We start from the raw sequence: 20,511 nt of genomic DNA on the forward strand, positions 1-20,511 counted from the left end.
CTGCCTTGCTCTCTTAACCCTCGTCTTACTGGAAGGCCAATACCATGTTACATTTTCCAGAGACACTCTCAGCAGCTTTTGTCATTTTCCTGCCATTTCCTTTCGTGCTCAGTTTTCATTCATTTCCCATCATTTTGCAGTTAGTGTTAGGGAGGCGACCATTAGCAACACCAGTGTGAGCTCATCCACCGAGTATTACCAAATCAAGAGACCCCCATGGACTGGACAGCATAGTAGCTATTCACCAATGGAGGTGAGGGGGAGAAGCCAAGCCACAGGCCACAAACACAAAGTGACCTGGATTTACTGCCCGCCACTGGGAATCCTTTGGCGGAACTTGGATAGGCAAAACTGGGAATGCACCTGCATTGGATGCCAGGGGGCTGAATGTTGGGGTAATTGATGCCAGGGGGCCGAATGTTAGGGTAATTGATGCCAGGGGGCTGAATGTTGGGGTAATTGATGCCAGGGGGCCGAATGTTAGGGTAATTGATGTCAGGGGGCTGAATGTTGGGGTAATTGATGCCAGGGGGCTGAATGTTGGGGTAATTGATGCCAGGGGGCCGAATGTTAGGGTAATTGATGCCAGGGGGCTGAATGTTGGGGTAATTGATGCCAGGGGGCCGAATGTTAGGGTAATTGATGCCAGGGGGCTGAATGTTGGGGTAATTGATGCCAGGGGGCCGAATGTTAGGGTAATTGATGCCAGGGGGCTGAATGTTGGGGTAATTGATGCCAGGGGGCCGAATGTTAGGGTAATTGATGTCAGGGGGCTGAATGTTGGGGTAATTGATGCCAGGGGGCTGAATGTTGGGGTAATTGATGCCAGGGGGCCGAATGTTAGGGTAATTGATGCCAGGGGGCTGAATGTTGGGGTAATTGATGCCAGGGGGCTGAATGTTGGGGTAATTGATGCCAGGGGGCTGAATGTTGGGGTAATTGATGCCAGGGGGCCGAATGTTAGGGTAATTGATGCCAGGGGGCTGAATGTTGGGGTAATTGATGTCAGGGGGCCGAATGTTGGGGTAATTGATGTCAGGGGGCCGAATGTTGGGGTAATTGATGTCAGGGGGCTGAATGTTGGGGTAATTGATGCCAGGGGGCCGAATGTTGGGGTAATTGATGCCAGGGGGCTGAATGTTAGGGTAATTGATGCCAGGGGGCTGAATGTTAGGGTAATTGATGCCAGGGGGCTGAATGTAGGGGTAATTGATGCCAGGGGGCTGAATGTTAGGGTAATTGATGCCAGGGGGCCGAATGTTGGGGTAATTGATGTCAGGGGGCTGAATGTTAGGGTAATTGATGCCAGGGGGCCGAATGTTGGGGTAATTGATGCCAGGGGGCTGAATGTTAGGGTAATTGATGCCAGGGGGCCGAATGTTGGGGTAATTGATGTCAGGGGGCCGAATGTTAGGGTAATTGATGCCAGGGGGCTGAATGTTGGGGTAATTGATGCCAGGGGGCCGAATGTTGGGGTAATTGATGTCAGGGGGCCGAATGTTGGGGTAATTGATGCCAGGGGGCCGAATGTTAGGGTAATTGATGCCAGGGGGCTGAATGTTGGGGTAATTGATGCCAGGGGGCTGAATGTTAGGGTAATTGATGCCAGGGGGCCGAATGTTGGGGTAATTGATGTCAGGGGGCCGAATGTTGGGGTAATTGATGTCAGGGGGCCGAATGTTGGGGTAATTGATGCCAGGGGGCCGAATGTTAGGGTAATTGATGCCAGGGGGCTGAATGTTGGGGTAATTGATGCCAGGGGGCCGAATGTTGGGGTAATTGATGTCAGGGGGCTGAATGTTGGGGTAATTGATGCCAGGGGGCCGAATGTTGGGGTAATTGATGCCAGGGGGCTGAATGTTGGGGTAATTGATGCCAGGGGGCCGAATGTTGGGGTAATTGATGTCAGGGGGCCGAATGTTGGGGTAATTGATGCCAGGGGGCCGAATGTTGGGGTAATTGATGCCAGGGGGCCGAATGTTGGGGTAATTGATGCCAGGGGGCCGAATGTTGGGGTAATTGATGCCAGGGGGCTGAATGTTGGGGTAATTGATGCCAGGGGGCCGAATGTTGGGGTAATTGATGCCAGTGGGCTGAATGTAGGGGTAATTGATGTCAGGGGGCCGAATGTTGGGGTAATTGATGCCAGGGGGCCGAATGTTGGGGTAATTGATGTCAGGGGGCTGAATGTTGGGGTAATGGATGCCAGGGGGCCGAATGTTGGGGTAATTGATGCCAGGGGGCTGAATGTTGGGGTAATTGATGCCAGGGGGCCGAATGTTGGGGTAATTGATGCCAGGGGGCCGAATGTTGGGGTAATTGATGTCAGGGGGCCGAATGTTGGGGTAATTGATGTCAGGGGGCTGAATGTTGGGGTAATTGATGTCAGGGGGCTGAATGTTGGGGTAATTGATGCCAGGGGGCCGAATGTTGGGGTAATTGATGTCAGGGGGCCGAATGTTGGGGTAATGGATGCCAGGGGGCCGAATGTTGGGGTAATTGATGCCAGGGGGCTGAATGTTGGGGTAATTGATGCCAGGGGGCCGAATGTTGGGGTAATTGATGCCAGGGGGCCGAATGTTGGGGTAATTGATGTCAGGGGGCCGAATGTTGGGGTAATTGATGTCAGGGGGCCGAATGTTGGGGTAATTGATGTCAGGGGGCCGAATGTTGGGGTAATTGATGTCAGGGGGTCGAATGTTGGGGTAATTGATGTCAGGGGGCCGAATGTTGGGGTAATTGATGTCAGGGGGCCGAATGTTGGGGTAATTGATGCCAGGGGGCCGAATGTTGGGGTAATTGATGCCAGGGGGCTGAATGTTGGGGTAATTGATGCCAGGGGGCCGAATGTTGGGGTAATTGATGTCAGGGGGCCGAATGTTGGGGTAATTGATGCCAGGGGGCCGAATGTTGGGGTAATTGATGCCAGGGGGCTGAATGTTGGGGTAATTGATGTCAGGGGGCTGAATGTTGGGGTAATTGATGCCAGGGGGCCGAATGTTGGGGTAATTGATGCCAGGGGGCCGAATGTTGGGGTAATTGATGTCAGGGGGCCGAATGTTGGGGTAATTGATGCCAGGGGGCTGAATGTTGGGGTAATTGATGCCAGTGGGCTGAATGTTAGGGTAATTGATGCCAGGGGGCTGAATGTTGGGGTAATTGATGCCAGGGGGCTGAATGTTGGGGTAATTGATGCCAGGGGGCCGAATGTTGGGGTAATTGATGCCAGGGGGCCGAATGTTAGGGTAATTGATGCCAGGGGGCTGAATGTTGGGGTAATTGATGCCAGGGGGCCGAATGTTGGGGTAATTGATGCCAGGGGGCCGAATGTTGGGGTAATTGATGCCAGGGGGCCGAATGTTGGGGTAATTGATGTCAGGGGGCTGAATGTTAGGGTAATTGATGCCAGGGGGCCGAATGTTGGGGTAATTGATGCCAGGGGGCTGAATGTTGGGGTAATTGATGCCAGGGGGCTGAATGTTAGGGTAATTGATGCCAGGGGGCTGAATGTTGGGGTAATTGATGCCAGGGGGCTGAATGTTGGGGTAATTGATGCCAGGGGGCTGAATGTTGGGGTAATTGATGCCAGGGGGCTGAATGTTGGGGTAATTGATGCCAGGGGGCCGAATGTTGGGGTAATTGATGCCAGGGGGCTGAATGTTGGGGTAATTGATGCCAGGGGGCCGAATGTTGGGGTAATTGATGCCAGGGGGCTGAATGTTGGGGTAATTGATGCCAGGGGGCCGAATGTTGGGGTAATTGATGCCAGGGGGCCGAATGTTGGGGTAATTGATGTCAGGGGGCTGAATGTTGGGGTAATTGATGCCAGGGGGCCGAATGTTGGGGTAATTGATGCCAGGGGGCCGAATGTTGGGGTAATTGATGCCAGGGGGCCGAATGTTGGGGTAATTGATGCCAGGGGGCTGAATGTTAGGGTAATTGATGCCAGGGGGCTGAATGTTGGGGTAATTGATGCCAGGGGGCCGAATGTTGGGGTAATTGATGTCAGGGGGCCGAATGTTGGGGTAATTGATGCCAGGGGCCGAATGTTAGGGTAATTGATGCCAGGGGGCCGAATGTTGGGGTAATTGATGCCAGGGGGCTGAATGTTGGGGTAATTGATGCCAGGGGGCCGAATGTTGGGGTAATTGATGCCAGGGGGCCGAATGTTGGGGTAATTGATGCCAGGGGGCCGAATGTTGGGGTAATTGATGCCAGGGGGCTGAATGTTGGGGTAATTGATGCCAGGGGACCGAATGTTGGGGTAATTGATGCCAGGGGGCTGAATGTTGGGGTAATTGATGCCAGGGGGCCGAATGTTGGGGTAATTGATGCCAGGGGGCCGAATGTTAGGGTAATTGATGCCAGGGGGCCGAATGTTGGGGTAATTGATGCCAGGGGGCTGAATGTTGGGGTAATTGATGCCAGGGGGCTGAATGTTGGGGTAATTGATGTCAGGGGGCTGAATGTTGGGGTAATTGATGCCAGGGGGCTGAATGTTGGGGTAATTGATGCCAGGGGGCCGAATGTTGGGGTAATTGATGCCAGGGGGCTGAATGTTGGGGTAATTGATGCCAGGGGCCTGAATGTTGGGGTAATTGATGCCAGGGGGCCGAATGTTGGGGTAATTGATGTCAGGGGGCTGAATGTTGGGGTAATTGATGCCAGGGGGCCGAATGTTAGGGTAATTGATGTCAGGGGGCTGAATGTTAGGGTAATTGATGCCAGGGGGCTGAATGTTGGGGTAATTGATGCCAGGGGGCTGAATGTTGGGGTAATTGATGCCAGGGGGCTGAATGTTGGGGTAATTGATGCCAGGGGGCTGAATGTTGGGGTAATTGATGCCAGGGGGCTGAATGTTCGGGTAATTGATGTCAGGGGGCTGAATGTTGGGGTAATTGATGCCAGGGGCCTGAATGTTGGGGTAATTGATGCCAGGGGGCCGAATGTTGGGGTAATTGATGTCAGGGGGCCGAATGTTGGGGTAATTGATGTCAGGGGGCCGAATGTTGGGGTAATTGATGCCAGGGGGCTGAATGTTGGGGTAATTGATGTCAGGGGGCCGAATGTTGGGGTAATTGATGCCAGGGGGCTGAATGTTGGGGTAATTGATGTCAGGGGGCTGAATGTTGGGGTAATTGATGCCAGGGGGCTGAATGTTGGGGTAATTGATGTCAGGGGGCCGAATGTTGGGGTAATTGATGCCAGGGGGCTGAATGTTGGGGTAATTGATGCCAGGGGGCTGAATGTTGGGGTAATTGATGTCAGGGGGCCGAATGTTGGGGTAATTGATGTCAGGGGGCCGAATGTTGGGGTAATTGATGCCAGGGGGCCGAATGTTGGGGTAATTGATGCCAGGGGGCTGAATGTTGGGGTAATTGATGCCAGGGGGCCGAATGTTGGGGTAATTGATGTCAGGGGGCCGAATGTTGGGGTAATTGATGCCAGGGGGCTGAATGTTGGGGTGTTGGGTGCCCAGTGACTGAACGTTAAAGAGGACTTGCATTTATATCGCGCCTTTCACACCCTCAGGACGTCCCAAAGCACTTTACAGCCAATGAAGTCTTTTTTTGAAGTGCAGTCACTGTTGTAATGTAGGAAATGCAGAAGCCAATCTGCGCACAGCAAGCTCCCACAAACAGCAATGTGATAATGACCAGATCATCTGTTTTAGTGATGTTGGTTGAGATAAATAATGACTAGGACACCGGGGATAACTCTCCTGCTCTTCTTCAAAATAATGCCACGGGATCTTTTACGTCCACCTTAGAGAGCAGACGGGGCCTCAGTTTAACGTCTCATCCGAAAGACAGCACCTGCAACAGTGCAGCACTCCCTCAGCACTGCACTGGAGTGTCAGCCTAGATTCTTGTGCTCAAGTCTCTGAAGTGGGACTTGTACCCATAAACATCTGAATGTTAGGGTATTAGATGCCAGTGGGCTGAATGTTGGGGTGTTGGATGCCAGGGTTCCAGCGCTATGGAACCACTCAGCAATCTCCCACTTCCCCCTTCCCACTACCCCCCATCTCTTCTCACAGCACCACCCGCACTACAGACTGCATCTGCAGCCTGACTCCCGGCCCAGCACTGGCGATGGAAATGATGGCCTTTTCTGCTCTGCCCCTCAGCAAACAGCAGCCCCTCAATCTGAGCCGTTCATTTTGCATCAGTCTGTGACTAACCGTAAAAGCCTGGCCTCGTCCTGGGTGCAGCTGATCTCCATCGGTGGACACACTGTAGAGGTGCACAACTTCCTGTGGCCAGGAGCCCCCGGCACCGCCTCATAGCAATCTGCAGACACAAATTAAAGATAAAAAGAGCAAACAGGGTAGTTACATCCCGCGGGTCACAGACACATCCCGCAGGTCACAGGTCACATTACATCCCGCAGGTCACAGGTCACGGATACATCCCGCAGGTCACAGGTCACGGATACATCCCGCAGGTCACAGGTCACGGATACATCCCGCAGGTCACAGGTCACATTACATCCCGCAGGTCACAGGTCACATTATATCCCGCACGTCACAGATACATCCCGCAGGTCACAGATACATTCTGCAGGTCACAGGTCATAGATATGTTCCCCAGGTCACAGATACGTTCCGCAGGTCACAGGTCACAGATACGTTCCGCAGGTCACAGGCCACAGATACGTCCCGCAGGTCACAGATACGTCCTGCAGGTCACAGATATGTCCCGCGGGTCACAGGTCACAGATACATCCCGCAGCTTTGGATTTTCAGAAGGCCTTTGATAAAATCCCACATAAGAGGTGAGTGTGCAAATTAAAGCACATGGGATTGGGGGTAATATACTGGCATGGATTTAAAATTGGTTAACAGACAGGAAACAGAGAGTAGGAATAAATGGGTCTTTTTTGGGGTGGCAGGCGGTGACTAGTGGGGTACCGCAGGGATCAGTGCTTGGGCCCCAGCTATTCACAATATATATCAATGATTTGGATGAGTGAACCAAATGTAATATTTCCAAGTTAACTGACGACACGAAACTAGGTGGGATTGAGAGTTGTGAGGAGGATGCAAAGAGGCTACAAGGCGATTTAGACAAGTTGAGTGAGTGGGCAAATACATGACAGATGCAGTATAACGTAGATAAATGTGAAGTTATCCACTTCGGTAGGAAAAACAGAAAGGCAGCATATTATTTAAATGGTGATAGATTGGGAAATGTTGATGTACAGAGGGACCTGGGTGTCCTTGTACACGAATCACTGAAAGCAAACATGCAGGTGCAGCAAGCAGTTAGGAAGGCAAATGGTATGTTGGCCTTCATTGCACGAGGATTTGAGTACAGGAGCAAGGATGTCTTACTACAGTTATACAGGGCCTTGGTGAGACCACACCAGTACTGTGTGCAGTTTTGGTCTCCTTATCTAAGAAAGGATATACTTGCCATAGAGGGAGTGCAGCGAAGGTTCACCAGACTGATTCCTGGGATGGCAGGACTGTCGTATGAGGAGAGATTGGGTCGACTAGGCCTGTATTCGCTAGAGTTTGGAAGAATGAGAGGGGATCTCATTGAAACGTATAAAATTCTGACAGGGCTAGACAGACTGGATGCAGGGAGGAGGTTTCCCCTGGCTGGGGGGGTCTAGAACGAGGGGTCACAGTCTCAGGATACGGGGTAGGACATTTAGGACTGAGATGAGGAGAAATTTCTTCACTCAGAGGGTGGTGAACCTGTGGAATTCTCTATCACAGAAGGCTGTGGAGGCCAAGTCACTGAATATATTGAAAAAGGAGATCGATAGATTTCTAGACACAAAAGGCATCAAGTGGTATGGGGAGAGAGCGGGAATATGGTATTGAGATAGAGGATCAGCCATGATCATATTGAATGGCAGAGCAGGCTCGAAGGGCCGAATGGCCAACTCCTGCTCCTATTTTTTTTCAATATGTCACAGGTCACTGATACAGCCCGCAGGTCACAGGACACTACTAAACCTTAGCAGAGGGGTCAAAGACCAGGGGGCACAGATTTAAAGTAATTGGGGGAAGGTTTAGAGGGGATTTGAGGAGAAATGTCTTCACCTAGAGGGTTGTGGGGGTCTGGAACTCTGCCTGAAAGGGTGGTAGAGGCAGGAACCCTAACCACATTTAAAAAGTACTTGGATGTGCCCTTGGGATGCTGTAACCTGCAGGGCTACAGACCAAGAGCTGGGAAGTGGGATTAGGCTGGATAGCTCTTTGTTGGCCGGCGCGGACACGATGGGCCGAAATGGCCTCCTTCCGTGCTGTAACTTTCTATGATTCTATGAAATGGCTAAAATTACCCAACCCAGGCAAAATCCTTGTAAATCTCCTCTGTATTAGAGAAGCGTGCAATAAGGGCACAGCAGTCATCATGGGTGACTTTAATCTACATATAGATTGGGCTAACCAAATTAGTAACAATACTGTGGAGGAGGAATTCCTGGAGTGTTTATGGGATGGTTTCCTGGACTAATATGTCGAGGAACCAACCAGAGATCAGGCCATCTTAGACTGGGTATTATGTAACGAGAAAGGATTAATTAGCAATCTTATTGTGCGAGGCCCCTTGGGTTGGAGCAATCATAATATGATCGAATTCTTCATTAAGATGGAGAATGAAGTAGTTGACTCAGAGACTAGGGTCCTGAATTTAAATAAAGGAAACTACGATGGTCTGAGGCGCGAGTTGGGTAGGATTGATTGGGGAATGTCACTCAAAGGGTTGACGGTGGATAGGCAATGGCAAACATTCAAAGACCGCATGGATGAACTACAGAATTTGTTCATCCCAGTTTGGCATAAAAATAAAACAAAAAAGGTGACTCAACCGTGGCTAACAAGGGAAATTAGGGAAAGCATAAGATCCAAGGAGAGGACATATAAATTGGCCAGAAAAAGCAGAAAACCTGAGGATTGGGAGCAGTTTTGGATTCAACAAAGGAGGACAAAGGGATTAATTAAGAAGGGGAAAATTGAATATGAGAGTAAGCTTGCAGGGAACATAAAAACTGACTGTAAAAGCTTTTATAGATATGTGAAGAGAAAAAGATTGGTGAAGTCAAGCGTGGGTCCCTTGCAGTCAGAATCAGGGGAATTTATAATGGGGAACAAAGAAATGGCTGACCAACTAAATACATATTTTGGTTCTGTCTTCACAAAGGAAGACACAAATAACCTCCCAGAGATGTCGGGGAACATAGGGTCTGATGAAAGGGAGGAACTGGAAGAAATCAGTATTAGTAGGAAAATGGTGCTAGGGAAATTGATGGGAGTGAAGGCAGATAAATCCCCAGGGCCTGATAATCTACATCCTAGGGTACTTAAGGAAGTGGCCCTAGAAATAGTAGATGCATTGCTGATCATCTTCCAACATTCGATGGAATCTGGAACAGTACCCATGGATTTGAGGGTAGCTAATGTTACCCCACTATTCAAAAAAGGTGGTAGAGAGAAAATGGGGAATTATAGACCGGTAAGCCTGACATCGGTAGTGGGGAAAATGCTAGAGTCCATTATAAAAGATGTAATAGCAGAGCACTTGGAAAACAGTGACAGGATCGGACAAAGTCAACATGGATTTACAAAAGGTAAATCGTGCTTGACTAATCTACTGGAATTTTTTGAGGATGTAACTGGTAAAATAGATAAGGGAGAACCAGTGGATGTGGTGTATTTGGACTTTCAGAAGGCTTTTGATAAGGTCCCGCATAAGAGAGTAGCGTGTAAAGTTAAGGCACATGGGATTGGGGGTAAGGTATGGCAGACAGAAAGCAAAGAGTTGGAATAAACGGGTCTTTTTCCGAGTGGCAGGCAGTGACTAGTGGGGTACCGCAGGGATCGGTCCTTGGACCCTAGCCATTCACAATATGTATTAATGATCTAGACAAGGGAACTAGATGTAATATCTCCAAATTTGCAGACGACACAAAGCTGGGTGGGCGTGTGTGCTGTGAGGAGGATGCCGAGAAACTCCAGGATGATTTGGACAGGTTGGGTGATTGGGCAAAAGCATGGCAGATGCAATATAACGTGGATAAATGTGAGGTTATCCACTTTGGTGGCAAAAACAGGAAGGCAGATTATTATCTGAATGGCAATAGATTGGGAGAAGAAGTGCAACGAGACCTGGGTGTCCTTGTGCACCAGTCGCTGAAGGTAAGCATGCAGGTGCAACAGGCGGTTAAGAAGGCAAATGGCATGTTGGTCTTCGTAGCGAGAGGGTTTGAGTACAGGAACAAGGATGTCTTGCTGCAGTTGTACAGGGCCTTGGTGAGACCACACCTTGAGTATTGTGTGCAGTTTTGGTCGCCTTATCTGAGGAAGGATGTTCTTGCCATGGAAGGAGTTCAGCGAAGATTCACCAGACTGATACCTGGGATGGCAGGAATGGCGTATGAGGAGAGATTGTGTCGATTGGGCTTGTACTCGCTGGAGTTTAGAAGAATGAGAGGGGATCTCATTGAAACTTATAAAATTCTGACAGGACTGGACAGACTAGATGCAGGAATGATGTTCCCGATGGTCGGGGAGTCCAGAACTAGGGGTCACAGTCTAAGGATAAGGGGTAAGCCATTTAGGACAAAAATGAGGAGGAATTTCTTCACCCAGAGAGTGGTGAACCTGTGGAATTCTACCACAAAAGGCAGTAAATATATTCAAGGAGGAGTTGGATATATTTCTTAAGGCTAAAGGGATCCAGGGGTATGGGGAGAAAGCAGTGACCGGGTACTGAAATTGGATGATCAGCCATGATTGCATTGAATGGTGGAGCAGGCTCGAAGGGCCGAATGGCCTACTCCTGCTCCTATCTTCTATGTTTCTATGTATCCTCTCTAGTGTAATCACATCTTTCCTGTAATGTGGTGACCTGAACTGCATGCAGTATTCTAGCTGCGGTCTAACTCGTGGTTGATACAGTTTAAGCATAACCACCCTGCTCTTGTATTCGATGCCTTGGCTAATAAAGACAAGTATCCCATGTGTCTGACTTGCCAGAGTCACACACATCGCATAACCTGGGCACAATGCCATGCCCTATAAATAATTTAAATCTCACGTGCTAGCACCGTCATGCTCCCTCCAAACAGCTTCCTCACCTGAAATCAGCTGTTCAAGTCGCACTCGCTCATGGGCGGCATGCTGATCAACCAACACCACCAGATTACCCCCTACAACACAAAACCACCAGTTAGACACGTCCACAAATATGCCAAACACTCGCACACCCCTCGCACCAAACACTCGCACACCCCTCACACCAAACCCTCGCACACCCTTCACACCAAACACTCGCACACCCCTCACACCAAACACTCGCACACCCCTCACACCAAACACTCGCACACCCCTCACACACCCTTCACACCAAACCCTCGCACACCCCTCGCAAACCCTTCACACCAAACACTCGCACACCCCTCGCACCAAACACTCGCACACCCCTCACACCAAACACTCGCACACCCCTCACACACCCTTCACACCAAACCCTCGCACACCCCTCGCACCAAACCCTCGCACACCCCTCGCACACCCTTCACACCAAACACTCGCACACCCCTCACACCAAACACTCGCACACCCTTCACACCAAACACTCACACCCCTCACACCAAACACTAGCACACCCCTCACACCAAACACTCACACACCCCTCACACCAAACACTCGCACACCCCTCACACCAAACCCTCGCACACCCCTCGCACCAAACACTCGCACACCCCTCGCACCAAACACTCGCACACCCCTCGCACCAAACCCTCGCACACCTTTAACACCAAACACTCGCACACCCCTCGCACCAAACACTCGCACACCCCTCGCACCAAACACTCGCACACCCCTCACACCAAACACTCGCACACCCCTCACACACCCTTCACACCAAACCCTCGCACACCCTTCACACCAAACACTCGCACACCCCTCACACCAAACACTCGCACACCCCTCACACCAAACACTCGCACACCCCTCACACCAAACACTCGCACACCCCTCACACCAAACACTCGCACACCCCTCACACCAAACACTCGCACGCCCCTCACACCAAACACTCGCACACCCCTCACACCAAACACTCGCACACCCCTCACACCAAACACTCGCACACCCCTCACACCAAACACTCGCACACCCCTCACACCAAACACTCGCACACCCCTCACACCAAACACTCACACACCCCTCACACCAAACACTCGCACACCCCTCGCACCAAACACTCGCACACCCCTCACACCAAACACTCGCACACCCTTCACACGAAACACTCGCACACCCCTCACACCAAACACTCGCACACCCCTCACACCAAACATTCGCACACCCCTCACACCAAACACTCGCACACCCCTCGCACCAAACACTCGCACACCCCTCACACACCCTTCACACCAAACCCTCGCACACCCCTCGCACACCCTTCACACCAAACACTCGCACACCCCTCACACCAAACACTCGCACACCCCTCGCACCAAACACTCGCACACCCCTCGCACACCCCTCACACCAAACACTCGCACACCCCACACCAAACCCTCACACACCCTTCACACCAAACACTCGCACACCCCTCGCACCAAACACTAGCACACACTTGACACCAAACCCTCGCACACCCCTCGCACTCCCTTCACACCAAACACTCGCACACCCTTCACACCAAACACTCGCACACCCTTCACACCTAACACTCGCACACCCTTCACACCAAACACTCGCACACCCTTCACACCAAACACTCACACCCCTCACACCAAACACTAGCACACCCCTCACACCAAACACTCACACACCCCTCACACCAAACACTCGCAAACCCCTCACACCAAACACTCGCACACCCCTCACACCAAACACTCGCACACCCCTCACACCAAACACTCGCACACCCCTCACACCAAACACTCGCACACCCCTCACACCAAACACTCGCACACCCCTCACACCAAACACTCGCACACCCCTCGCACACCCTTCACACCAAACACCCCTCACACCAAACACTCGCACACCAAACACTCGCACACCCCTCACACCAAACACTCGCACACCCCTCACACCGAACACTCGCACACCCCTCACACCAAACACTCGCACACCCCTCACACCAAGCACTCGCACACCCCTCACACCAAACACTCGCACACCCTTCACACCAAACACTCGCACACCCCTCACACCAAACACTCGCACACCCCTCACACCAAACACTCGCACACCCCTCACACCGAACACTCGCACACCCTTCACACCAAACACTCACACCCCTCACACCAAACACTAGCACACCCCTCACACCAAACACTCACACACCCCTCACACCAAACACTCGCACACCCCTCACACCGAACACTCGCACACCCCTCACACCAAGCACTCGCACACCCCTCACACCAAGCACTCGCACACCCCTCACACCAAACACTCGCACACCCTTCACACCAAACACTCGCACACCCCTCACACCAAACACTCGCACACCCCTCACACCAAACACTCGCACACCCCTCACACCAAACACTCGCACACCCCTCACACCAAACACTCGCACACCCCTCACACCAAACACTCGCACACCCCTCACACCAAAAACTCGCACACCCCTCACACCAAACACTCGCACACCCCTCACACCAAACACTCGCACACCCCTCGCACCAAACACTCGCACACCCCTCGCACCAAACCCTCGCACACCCCTCGCACCAAACCCTCGCACACCAAACCCTCGCACACCCCTCACACCAAACACTCGCACACCCCTCACACCAAACACTCGCACACCCCTCGCACCAAACCCTCGCACACCAAACCCTCGCACACCAAACCCTCGCACACCCCTCACACCAAACACTCGCACACCCCTCACACCAAACACTCGCACACCCCTCACACCAAACACTCGCACACCCCTCACACCAAACCCTCGCACACCCCTCACACCAAACACTCGCACACCCCTCACACCAAACCCTCCCACACCCCTCGCACCAAACACTCCCACACCCCTCGCACCAAACACTCGCACACCCCTCGCACCAAACACTCGCACACCCCTCGCACCAAACACTCGCACACCCCTCGCACCAAACACTCGCACACCCCTCGCACCAAACACTCGCACACCCCTCGCACCAAACACTCGCACACCCCTCGCACCAAACACTCGCACACCCCTCGCACCAAACACTCCCACACCCCTCCCACCAAACATTCGCACACCCTTCGCACCAAACACTCGCACACCCCTCACACCAAACACTCGCACACCCCTCGCACCAAACACTCGCACACCCCTCGCACCAAACACTCGCACACCCCTCGCACCAAACACTCGCACACCCCTCGCACCAAACACTCGCACACCCCTCGCACCAAACACTCGCACACCCTTCGCACCAAACACTCGCACACCCCTCACACCAAACACTCGCACACCCCTCACACGAAACACTCGCACACCCATCACACGAAACACTCGCACACCCCTCACACCAAACACTCGCACACCCCACACACCAAACGCTCGCACACCCCTCGAACCAAACGCTCGCACACCCCTCGCACCACACCCCTCGCACACCCCTCGCACCAAACCCTCGCACACCCCTCGCACCAAACACTCGCACACCCCTCACACCAAACACTCGCACAGCCCTCACACCAAACACTCGCACACCCCTCACACCAAACACTCGCACACCCCCCGCACCAAACCCTCGCACACCCCCCGCACCAAACACTCGCACACCCCTCGCACCAAACACTCGCACACCCCTCGCACCAAACACTCGCACACCCCTCGCACCAAACACTCGCACACCCCTCGCACCAAACACTCGCACACCCCTCGCACCAAACACTCGCACACCCCTCGCACCAAACACTCGCACACCCCTCGCACCAAACACTCGCACACCCCTCGCACCAAACACTCGCACACCCCTCGCACCAAACCCTCGCACACCCCTCGCACCAAACCCTCGCACACCCCTCGCACCAAACACTCGCACACCCCTCGCACCAAACACTCGCACACCCCTCGCACCAAACACTCACACCCCTCGCACCAAACACTCGCACACCCCTCGCACCAAACACTCGCACACCCCTCACACCCCCCTCCCACCAAACACTCGCACACCCTTCACACCAAACACTCGCACACCCCTCGCACCAAACACTCGCACACCCCTCGCACCAAATACTCGCACACCCCTTGCACCAAACACTCGCACACCCCTCACACGAAACACTCGCACACCCCTCACACGAAACACTCACACACCCCTCACACCAAACACTCGCACACCCCTCGCACCAAGCACTCGCACACCCCACGCACCAAACACTCGCACACCCCTCGCACCAAACACTCGCACACCCCTCGCACCAAACCCTCGCACCAAACCCTCGCACACCCCTCCCACCAAACACTCGCACACCCCTCACACCAAACACTCGCACACGCCTCACACCAAACACTCGCACACCCCCCACACCAAACCCTCGCACACCCCTCACACCAAACACTCGCACACCCCTCGCACCAAACACTCGCACACCCCTCGCACCACACTCGCACCCCTCGCACCAAACACTCGCACACCCCTCGCACACCCCTCGCACCAAACACTCGCACACCCCTCGCACCAAACACTCGCACACCCCTCACACCAAACACTCGCACACCCTTCACACCAAACACTCGCACACCCCTCGCACCAAACACTCGCACACCCCTCGCACCAAACACTCGCACACCCCTCACACCAAACACTCGCACACCCCTCACACCAAACACTCGCACACCCCTCACACCAAACACTCGCACACCCCTCGCACCAAACCCTCGCACACCCCTCGCACCAAACACTCGCACACCCCTCGCACCAAACACTCGCACACCCCTCGCACCAAACACTCGCACACCCCTCGCACCAAACACTCGCACACCCCTCACACCAAACCCTCGCACACCCCTCACAGCAAACACTCGCACACCCCTCACACCAAACACTCGCACACCCCTCACACCAAACACTCGCACACCCCTCGCACCAAACACTCGCACACCCCTCGCACCAAACCCTCGCACACCCCTCGCACCAAACACTCGCACACCCCTCGCACCAAACACTCGCACACCCCTCGCACCAAACACTCGCACACCCCTCGCACCAAACACTCGCACACCCCTCGCACCAAACCCTCGCACACCCCTCACAGCAAACACTCGCACACCCCTCACACCAAACACTCGCACACCCCTCACACCAAACACTCACACACCCCTCACACGAAACACTCGCACACCCCTCACACCAAACACTCGCACACCCCACACACCAAACCCTCGCACACCCCTCACACCAAACACTCGCACACCCCTCACACCAAACACTCGCACACCCCTCACACCAAACACTCGCACACCCCTCACACCAAACACTCGCACACCCTTCACACCAAACACTCGCCACCCCTCGCACCGAACACTCGCACACCCCTCACACCAAACACTCGCACACCCCTCACACCAAACACTCGCACACCCCTCACACCAAACACTCGCACACCCCTCACACCAAACACTCGCACACCCTTCACACCAAACACTCGCCACCCCTCGCACCGAACACTCGCACACCCCTCACACCAAACACTCGCACACCCCTCACACCAAACACTAGCACACCCCTCACACCAAACCCTCGCACACCCCTCACACCAAACCCTCGCACACCCCTCGCACACCCCTCACACCAAACACTCGCACACCCCACACCAAACACTCGCACACCCCACACCAAACCCTCGCACACCCCTCGCACCAAACACTCGCACACCCCTCACACCAAACCCTCGCACACCCCTCACACCAAACCCTCGCACACCCCTCGCACACCCCTCACACCAAACACTCGCACACCCCTCGCACACCCCTCACACCAAACACTCGCACACCCCTCACACCAAACACTCGCACACCCTTCACACCAAACACTCGCACACCCCTCACACCAAACACTCGCACACCCCTCACACCAAACACTAGCACACCCCTCACACCAAACCCTCGCACACCCCTCACACCAAACCATCGCACACCCCTCACACGAAACACTCGCACACCCCACACCAAACCCTCGCACACCCCTCACACCAAACACTCGCACACCCCTCACACCAAACTCTCGCACACCCCTCGCACACCACTCGCACCAAACACTCGCACACCCCTCACACCAAACACTCGCACACCCCTCACACCAAACACTCGCACACCCCTCACACCAAACACTCGCACACCCCTCACACCAAACACTCGCACACCACTCCCACCAAACACTCGCACACCCCTCCCACCAAACACTCGCACACCCCTCACACCAAACACTCGCACACCCCTCACACCAAACACTCGCACACCCCTCGCACCAAACACTAGCACACCCCTCGCACCAAACACTCGCACACCCCTCGCACACCCTTCACACCAAACACTCGCACACCCTTCACACCAAACACTCGCACACCCCTCACACCAAACCCTCGCACACCCCTCGCACACCCCCACACCAAACACTCACACCCCTCACACCAAACACTCGCACACCCCTCGCACCAAACACTCGCACACCCCTCGCACCAAACACTCGCACACCCCTCGCACCAAACACTCGCACACCCCTCGCACCAAACACTCGCACACCCCTCGCACGAAACACTCGCACACCCCTCGCACCAAACACTCGCACACCCCTCACACCAAACACTCGCAAACCATTCACACCAAACACTCGCACACCCCTCGCACCACACACTCGCACACCCCACACCAAACCCTCGCACACCCCTCGCACCAAACACTCGCACACCCCTCGCACCAAACACTCGCACACCCCTCGCACCATACACTCGCACACCCCTCGCACACCCCTCGCACACCCCTCGCACCAAACACTCACACCCCTCGCACCAAACACTCGCACAGCCCTCGCACCAAACACTCGCACACCCCTCGCACCAAACACTCGCACACCCCTCGCACCAAACACTCGCACACCCCTCACACCAAACACTCGCACACCCCTCACACCAAACACTCGCACACCCCTCACACCAAACCCTCGCACACCCCTCGCACCAAACACTCGCACACCCCTCACACCAAACACTCGCACACCCCTCGCACCAAACACTCGCACACCCCTCGCACCAAACACTCGCACACCCCTCACACCAAACCCTCGCACACCCCTCACAGCAAACACTCGCACACCCCTCACACCAAACACTCACACACCCCTCACACCAAACACTCGCACACCCCTCGCACCAAACACTCGCACACCCCTCACACCAAACACCCGCACACCCCACACACCAAACACTCGCACACCCCTCACACCAAACCCTCGCACACCCCTCACACCAAACACTCGCACACCCCTCACACCAAACACTCGCACACCCCTCACACGAAACACTCGCACACCCCTCACACCAAACACTCGCACACCCCACACACCAAACCCTCGCACACCCCTCACACCAAACACTCGCACACCCCTCACACCAAACACTCGCACACCCCTCACACCAAACACTCGCACACCCCTCACACCAAACACTCGCACACCCCTCACACCAAACACTCGCACACCCCTCACACCAAACACTCGCACACCCTTCACACCAAACACTCGCCACCCCTCGCACCGAACACTCGCACACCCCTCACACCAAACACTCGCACACCCCTCACACCAAACCCTCGCACACCCCTCACACCAAACCCTAGCACACCCCTCGCACACCCCTCACACCAAACACTCGCACACCCCACACCAAACCCTCGCACACCCCTCGCACCAAACACTCGCACACCCCTCACACCAAACCCTCGCACACCCCTCACACCAAACCCTCGCACACCCCTCGCACACCCCTCACACCAAACACTCGCACACCCCTCGCACACCCCTCACACCAAACACTCGCACACCCCTCACACCAAACACTCGCACACCCTTCACACCAAACACTCGCACACCCCTCACACCAAACACTCGCACACCCCTCACACCAAACACTAGCACACCCCTCACACCAAACCCTCGCACACCCCTCACACCAAACCCTCGCACACCCCTCACACGAAACACTCGCACACCCCACACTAAACCCTCGCACACCCCTCGCACCAAACACTTGCACACCCCTCACACCAAACACTCGCACACCCCTCACACCAAACACTCGCACACCCCTCACACCAAACACTCGCACACCCCTCACACCAAACACTCGCACACCACTCCCACCAAACACTCGCACACCCCTCCCACCAAACACTCGCACACCCCTCACACCAAACACTCGCACACCCCTCACACCAAACACTCGCACACCCCTCACACCAAACACTCGCACACCCCTCGCACCAAACACTCGCACACCCCTCGCACCAAACACTAGCACACCCCTCGCACCAAACACTCGCACACCCCTCGCACACCCTTCACACCAAACACTCGCACACCCTTCACACCAAACACTCGCACACCCCTCACACCAAACCCTCGCACACCCCTCGCACACCCCCACACCAAACACTCACACCCCTCACACCAAACACTCGCACACCCCTCGCACCAAACACTCGCACACCCCTCGCACCAAACACTCGCACACCCCTCGCACCAAACACTCGCACACCCCTCGCACCAAACACTCGCACACCCCTCGCACGAAACACTCGCACACCCCTCACACCAAACACTCGCACACCCCTCACACCAAACACTCGCAAACCACTCACACCAAACACTCGCACACCCCTCGCACCACACACTCGCACACCCCACACCAAACCCTCGCACACCCCTCGCACCAAACACTCGCACACCCCTCGCACCAAACACTCGCACACCCCTCGCACCATACACTCGCACACCCCTCGCACACCCCTCGCACCAAACACTCACACCCCTCGCACCAAACACTCGCACAGCCCTCGCACCAAACACTCGCACACCCCTCGCACCAAACACTCGCACACCCCTCACACCAAACACTCGCACACCCCTCACACCAAACACTCGCACACCCCTCACACCAAACACTCGCACACCCCTCACACCAAACCCTCGCACACCCCTCGCACCAAACACTCGCACACCCCTCACACCAAACACTCGCACACCCCTCGCACCAAACACTCGCACACCCCTCGCACCAAACACTCGCACACCCCTCACACCAAACACTCGCACTCCCCTCGCACCAAACACTCGCACAGCCCTCGCACCAAACACTCGCACACCCCTCGCACCAAACCCTCGCACACCCCTCGCAAACCCCTCGCACCAAACCCTCGTACACCCCTCGCACCAAACACTCGCACACCCCTCCCACCAAACACTCGCACACCCTTCGCACCAAACACTCGCACACCCCTCGCACCAAACACTCGCACACCCCTCACACGAAAC

At 54.6% G+C, this 20,511-nt stretch overlaps 1 protein-coding gene across 4 annotated transcripts in view; it reads right to left on the bottom strand.

Moving 5' to 3' along the window:
* The window catches only part of mlh3 (mutL homolog 3 (E. coli)), a 147,011-nt gene that overhangs the window by 41,145 nt on the left and 85,355 nt on the right, over positions 1-20,511 (bottom strand). For 3 of the 4 annotated variants that reach the window (XM_086002512.1, XM_086002510.1, XM_086002511.1), the window contains exons 6-7: positions 11,095-11,166; positions 6,185-6,293 (exon numbers count right to left, since the gene is read on the bottom strand). In XM_086002512.1, coding sequence (XP_085858638.1) covers positions 6,185-6,293; positions 11,095-11,166 — 181 coding nt within the window. Of the gene's footprint in view, positions 1-6,184; positions 6,294-7,418; positions 7,513-11,094; positions 11,167-20,511 lie in introns of those variants that run through there. The other variant, XM_086002513.1, reaches the window with a different exon arrangement.

Source organism: Somniosus microcephalus, chromosome 12 (assembly GCF_052327205.1).
Source record: "Somniosus microcephalus isolate GS21.2 chromosome 12, FLI_Smic_1.0, whole genome shotgun sequence".
NCBI lineage: Eukaryota > Metazoa > Chordata > Chondrichthyes > Squaliformes > Somniosidae > Somniosus > Somniosus microcephalus.